The 6,982-nt window shown below is 39.3% G+C and overlaps 1 protein-coding gene across 2 annotated transcripts in view; it reads right to left on the reverse strand.

Annotated features, from left to right (window-relative positions):
- The window catches only part of mlphb (melanophilin b), a 46,620-nt gene extending 39,993 nt beyond the window's left edge, over positions 1–6,627 (reverse strand). For both annotated transcript variants that reach the window (XM_084908502.1, XM_084908501.1), the window contains exons 1-2: positions 6,570–6,627; positions 3,556–3,727 (exon numbers count right to left, since the gene is read on the reverse strand). In XM_084908502.1, coding sequence (XP_084764628.1) covers positions 3,556–3,680 — 125 coding nt within the window. In that variant the 5' untranslated portion in view covers positions 3,681–3,727; positions 6,570–6,627. The remainder of the gene's footprint in view (positions 1–3,555; positions 3,728–6,569) is intronic.
- Between the last annotated feature and the right edge of the window lie 355 nt (positions 6,628–6,982).

A 6,982-nucleotide genomic window follows, 5' to 3' on the forward strand; every position in this document is an offset into this window, starting at 1 on the left:
TTAATGTCAAAATGAATGAATGAGACTTGATTTGAAACCCCCAAATACAAACAAAACCCCATACTAGCACACTTTTACCCCTACACAAGTTATCAGGGGTCCCTGAGGATGCTGAAAGGTTAAAATAAGTTCTTTCAAACCAGTAACTGTTCACATGACAGAGCAGGCTGTCCTGATTCCAGGCATGGAAGAGAACACTTTGATAAAGATCAAATCTGGAAGGGTACACATTAAATCGCATGGCTGTGGAATAGGTTCATGAATTCATATGGATCTGATTTTAACATTACACTCATAGTTACTTGAATACTAAGAAAACTGTAGTTATACTTTCTATACTACTATACTAGAGCTATACTGCTGAGGTGTGAAAACATCTGTGAGTGTACAAACTCAGGCTACATCATCTGAGGCCGGGGTTCTCAGACTGCTGCCTCACATTAAAAGGCAAACTTCTTCCATCTGCAAGAAGTTCCTCTGGCATTTCCTCTGTTACCCTCGCAACAGTTATGAAACCAATTGGAGCACAATTTTCTGTGGTCTAATTATGCCTGTTTCAGTCATTGAGAGACCCCTGGAACCACCTTGCATGTCGGAAACGACGCTACAGGCTAATCTGTGCTTTACATTGTTAAGGTGGTGCTGAACAGACAGAACAACGTGACATCTTCAAAGTGAGACCGAGTTGATCTGCCGCAACCGCTAGTCTGCAAATTACTTTACTTTGGTCTGTGCAGACAAAGGGTACTACATCTGTGTGAAACTTTTCTAAAGCCGAGTGTAGACAAAAGAAGAAACTGCAGTTTAGGGTAAAACCATGCACAAGATTTATAGGCAATATTTCTATTACTGTTTGTTAATGTTTGTTTTGTCTAAAAAAAGGGGGGTTGTGAAAGTTATATGGAACAAAAAAATAATAATGGCTGTTATATCATTTGTGGTCTAACCTCTTAAATGGGGACTTTTGCTGCTGCTGCCCTGCACTGATCATCCACAGGTGAAGTGAAAATTTCCTGTAAAACGTCTTCCTCCCATAGCCTGATTTCTAAACCATCCGCCAATGCTGCCAACAAGGCGTGTGAGCAGGAGGTCAGTGAATTAGTATGAAATGACTCAATCATCTGTTGGGAATGTGGAACAAAATTAGTCTGCTCGCTTTTTCCTGTCAATGTGTCATATCTGCTCAATTTACATCAAACGAACTGACTGAGGATGCATATTTTAAGAATAAATAGATCTTATAGCGGAACATGATTTGAGATCTATGTTATTCATGTGAGGGCCCTGGTGCAGTGAAAGGTAATGTGAGATTTGGCTTCTGTTCAAAGTTATATTTGAATAAAGATTTTTTTGTCCACTTTCTTTTTAAACCAAAAAGTTGAATTTCTAATTGATAAAACATGCTGGTCCTTTAGTAGTGGGCATATATTTGTAATGTCCAAAATTTACCACACCCGTGACAAAAATCTTGCAAAAAGCACACATAAATGTCCAGAATTAAACTCAAAATCCACTGGGTAAGCAGTGTTCACTCTTCGTGCCTGATTGCTGATGTTCGTGTAATGTCACTGAGGGACTTCACATTTCTACACAAGCAAAACACTGCCTGATTACATGACACTCAAATATATACAGTGTGATATACCTAGGTTAGTGCTGTGAAAAATGAATTAAAAAAATCTTGTGATGTCTGTCAACTCTTATACGTGTGTACAGGTGCACAGCACACACCCTTTACCACTGTGTGTGTCTCGTCTGCGGTTTACTGAACATCTAACGGCTAGCTGCTCGCTCTGGAGACAGAAATTGTATTTGACTGCTTTTCAAAAGAGGCTTTTATATGAGCTTCGTGTCTGGTGTGTTCAAATTTGAAAAAGAACAGGAGGCTGACCAGCTGACAGGCAATTAGTGCTGACTTGGCACTGGTTAACCTTAAAGCTGTTTTTTGAGTCATTGAGGGAAAAAAGTCTATAATCATCATTCAGGATGTTGTAATTGAAAATGATGCATACACCTCGTCTGCTTTCTATTTTTGAGGCCTTAGAGCAATAGATTCCCAGCATACTGTACAAGTGATGGCCATAGTTAAAAAATAGCACACATCAAAAACTTTCTGTTCAGGTTTGCCCTGTGTCTGTTCAGCAGCTGTTGCCCTGCCCTGCCCATGCAACAAACAGAAGTAGTTTAATAATATGACATGAACTGTGGATGGAGTGAAAGTTCACAAATGAAATAGACATGGAGGTAGAGGATTTGTAGGTTTCCACTACCGTAGGCCAGTCTAATCTGAAATGTATCAGAAGCTAGAGCTATTCTGTTTTATGAATACGAATAAATGGGTGGGCTACTGGTGTAAACGGTACTACTTTAACCTCTTCACATCCAGCAGGTCACAGGATCTAGGATTAGGAGGAGGATTGGAGTTAGGGTGGGGCTTTGTTTTAGCTCCACACCCTAAACGAGTTATTGTGACCTGGATGGAGATTAATCTTTGCCAAAAATGTGAAAGTAAAATGTGGAAAAGTCATGTTCAAGATAGAACAAACACAATTTTCAAACATATTGGGACTCACAATCACCTGGGTGTTAAACTTTGAACCACTGTAACTCCGTCAACATCCTTAGGTTAAGAGTGCAGGTCACAAAAATGAGGCAAGTCATGGTTAGGCAGGCCGTTTTACCAAGGGCAGTGCATTAAGGCACTAAAGCTAAAAAACACCTTGTGAGTAATGATGCACATGACATTTGACGAAATGCCCTGATGCAACACCTCAGAATGAGATCACACTGGACAGCCCAGTCTCATTAATCACATAACCCAGTGAGCCACGCACCAAAGGGCACATGCCAAATGACATGTGGCCTAACTGAAACATGCCAGCAGATTCAACAAAACCACCTTACTCTTCACCCCAGGACTGAAAATGGCCAGTGGTGCAAAAATAATGAGCCGAAACTAAATAAGCAAAGCTGCATGACTGGATGCAGAGCTTCATTTCCTAAATAATCAACAATGGTCAGTGAGCACTGAAAAAAACAAACAAAACTTCATACTTTTAAAACAACACATGAACTGTCTCTATGGATCAACAGAAGCATTTGTCACTGAGAGGCAATGAACACTGCAATACAGTGGTCTCAGAATACCAAGAAGAAAGTCAAAAGAGTAAGTGTTTCACATATAATAACCATGTAATCCTTATTCAGCATACGCATGTGGGATAGATTAAGGTAGCAGAATAAAGTCCCATAATTTACCAAGTCAAATTATAAAGGTGGATACATACAAGAGCAAGAGGAGATCTAGTAGTAGAAGAGATTTCATTTTAAAGAAGTTTAATTCAATTTGTTTAATCGTTTGTGTAACTTTATGTGGGTCTGTTTTATTGTTGAGTTTTAAAGATAAACCCATTAGTGGGAAAAACTCCAACCATCTTGAAATTGGTAGATAATGTTAAACAGTTTATGATTTACTGCTGCCAAATAATTCAGTTCGATAAACACCAGCCAGACATCTACACCAATGACAAATTACAGAGAAATAAGTGAACTTACCCAAGCCTGTCCTCTTCCTTCTTCCTCAGATCAAAATCTCTCTGGACAACTTCCCACACATGCTGAGCCTCCTCATCTGTGAGCTTGGAAAGATCAAGCTTCTTGCCTGCAGTGCTGCCAGGCATGATTGTGAACCTGATGCCTGCAAACTAGCAATCTCCCTGGTTTTGGGCTGTAACAAACAGAAGTAGTTTAAGTCATTAGTCAGCATTAATAGCACCCCGTGGCATATAACAATATGGGAACATTTCTGCATGCATTGTAACATTTAAGATAAACTCTGAATGATGAGGTTTATAGCATGACATGTGAGTGATCAAATTCTATCACATTCTTTGGGGATGATCACATCATGTTTATTAGTACAAGCTAAGTGTTTAAAAAAGATTTTTTAAACAAAGTTTGCATGTAAATGTCCCTGCAAGTCCAACGTACGTGTGAGTGGAGAGTGGAAGTGGAATTTAATAAACAGCTTTCTGAACTGACTCACTGAACTCAGTTTGCAAAATCTAACCAAACAGCACAGGTCATGGATATGCATTACATATCCTGTCTCACTTTACTGTATGAGAAAAAGATTGTTTTAATATTAAAGGTCAGGTTCAGATTTATTAAGTCATCCCTGCATGTGCTGAAAATGTTCTCTTCCTATAGTGGCTACAAAAAGACATATGGGACTGAATCTAGAGCTGAGGCTTCCAAAGTTAGACAAACTGAGTTGCACCAGTTCCAGATGCCAGCTTTGGCTTTAAAAAGCGTTGTTGCATATGATGAGGTTCAGGCTGTATTTATGCCTTGTGTCACCAGTCTACACTGAACACTTTAGGCCCCTTAATACCAATCACTTGGTGTTTGAATGCCAGGGCCTGTCAGATAATTGCTGCTAACCATGTGCATCTCTTTGTGGTAACAGTTCACTGTCTTCCGATGGCTTTTACCAGCATGAGAATGTGTCATCTCAAACTAATTTCATGAACATGACCTTAATCTTAGTAGACTGTGCCTCCCCAGTGATTAGATCTAAATCCAGTAGAATCAGGAATATGCTGGAACAAATCTGGATAAATGATATCATGCAATCAACAAGAACTTCAGATTTCTTTTTGTTGAATCCATGACACTTAGAGCTGAGGCTATTTGAGAGTAAAGAAAGGCCCAACCTAGCATTTGCAAGGTGTTCGCATGGAGTGAATACTTGACCAACTATTACAGTTTTTAAGATCCACCAGGTCAACGTCAACCCAGCTAGTGTGTGTCCTGTTTGTTTTAGCCACAATGCTAAATGGGCAGATTTACAGAAAGAAATGAATTCTCATACGTTTTGGAATTGGAGTGTTTCCTGTTTAAAGAGCTGTTTTTTCTACTTGGGTAGTTTATACAAGTGACGTTCTATACAAACTGAGTACATGTTAACTAAAACCTAAGCCAACTTCTAACCTCGCCTATAATCCTCAATGGGTTGCAAAGACCCAGTAGACCACAGACGTTAAAGTTTGGTTTGCAAACTCCACTGGAAATGTAAGAAAATAAACCTGAATGTGGGCTATTAGAAACTAAAAACAAAAACACTTTTTGTCACAGGGGGCATATATTCTGTAAAGTTGGGCATTTTAATGATTTTTACGGCAGTCTGTGGTGACTGACTTGCTTTCGGAGTTAGCCTCAAATGTCCAGTAGAAGAACTGCAGTCTTTGTCAATTTCAAACCTCCAGGGCTTGTTGCTTGGCTTTAACTGATACTGATACTAATACTGCACTCCACCCTATAGTGATTACTTTTGGCAAATGTCAAAATGCTATAAGGTTTCAAGGCCTCAAAATGGGACTTTACTGTACAGTATAGTACATTTACTTCCTGTCTTCATAGAAAAGCTTTATTGTGTTTGTGAGTCACTCAAGCTGTCACTCAAGAGCTGAAAACAATGTCCTATGGGGAAATCTACTGTCAAGTTCATTTTTCACTGTTTTGCCCAAACATATCAGACCACTATATTAAGCACTTAAACCTTCTCAACCACATGGATCTGTCCTGTGATCCAGAAAGGTTTGGCACAGCTCAACAATCACATCACTGCAGGATTTTAATCAAGTTTCTGTTATAATGGAGCCTCGACAAAATATTTCACATGGTTCGGTTTCAGAATGCATTACTTTCAGAGGATGAGGTAAGGCCACTCAAGCTGACAGAATGATACACATAAATAAGTGAAGGAATGTTCCGGATGGTCACATAATTGTCTTGTTTTCCAGAGGCCATGCAAGAACAACTCTTCCATCACGTGACTGGCCAACCAAATCTAATTTCTCCTTGTGCAAGTGGGCAGTAATGTTAAAAACAAGTGCGCCAGTTGAGAGAAAAACAAGTTTCATTGAAATGGTAGAATATGAACACATCATTTCTCACAGTTTTCCCACAGTTAAACTCTTACATGTTAACAGGCGAGCTGTCTATGCTGCCTCTACGTGTATTTGTTAAGTGGGTGTGAGCTACTGATTTCGCTGTGCTGTATTAAGCAAACATTGTAAAGAAGTGAATAAGAAGATTAAAAATTCCCAAAAGCAATCAGTATGGCACTTTACTTTTAATAATCCTATTTTCTGAGGTCTGTAAACTGAACATATTCTGAAATGAAATTCAGGGAATTTATTGTTCCTGCAATGTATTCAACAGGTGCAGGGGATTTGCAGCAATCCTTATGTTTGCAAAGGGAAGGTTTTACAGCACGTTTGGAGACATTAATCCTGGGATAGTTTTACTCTAAGAAACTGTAGCGATAACAAACAAGTTCTTTATTTCTCATAAAGTCAGTTTACACGCTTTGCAACCTATGCTACCTTTGAGGAGATTAAAGGAAATTGACCTTAAAAAACATAAAAGATGTGTCTTTCATTAAAAGTTAAAACCTTTCAAGACATACATTTGACCCAATGACACAAGTTAAAACCCTGACAATTAAAGTAACACGATTCTTCCAAATCAGGAGATATGAACACATTAACAAGACACTAACTTACCTTTGTGGTGGTTTAGTTGCCTGCAGGCAGTGTTTCCTCTAAAGGCAGACAAAGCTGACTGCAGGGCAAAAACTAAGTAGCAGACAGCAATGCTAATCACATGTCTTGTTAACCAAGAGGAAGAAAAGCCGGGGAGACAGCCTCCTCTCCGCCTTCTTTGACTTTACTTCAAAAGGTCTGGCTTTAAGCTTGCCCTCCCCCCAGGCCTCATCCATAGCATTATTCAAATATACTGGACCTGCTATTTTGTCAGGAAAGTAGCTCAATAATGGTAATCAATCAATTTGCAAGCAATTATTTGGGAGCATTAGATCGCAAGGACGGTCAGAACATGCTGTGATCAGGAGGTTATATTAAAGCCAGTCACATGCAGTGGATCCTGAGTTAGATGAGAAAGTGTGATGCATGACTAC

Source organism: Perissodus microlepis, chromosome 16 (assembly GCF_051167445.1).
Source record: "Perissodus microlepis isolate ML-2025 ecotype Zambia chromosome 16, ASM5116744v1, whole genome shotgun sequence".
Taxonomy (NCBI): Eukaryota; Metazoa; Chordata; class Actinopteri; order Cichliformes; family Cichlidae; genus Perissodus; species Perissodus microlepis.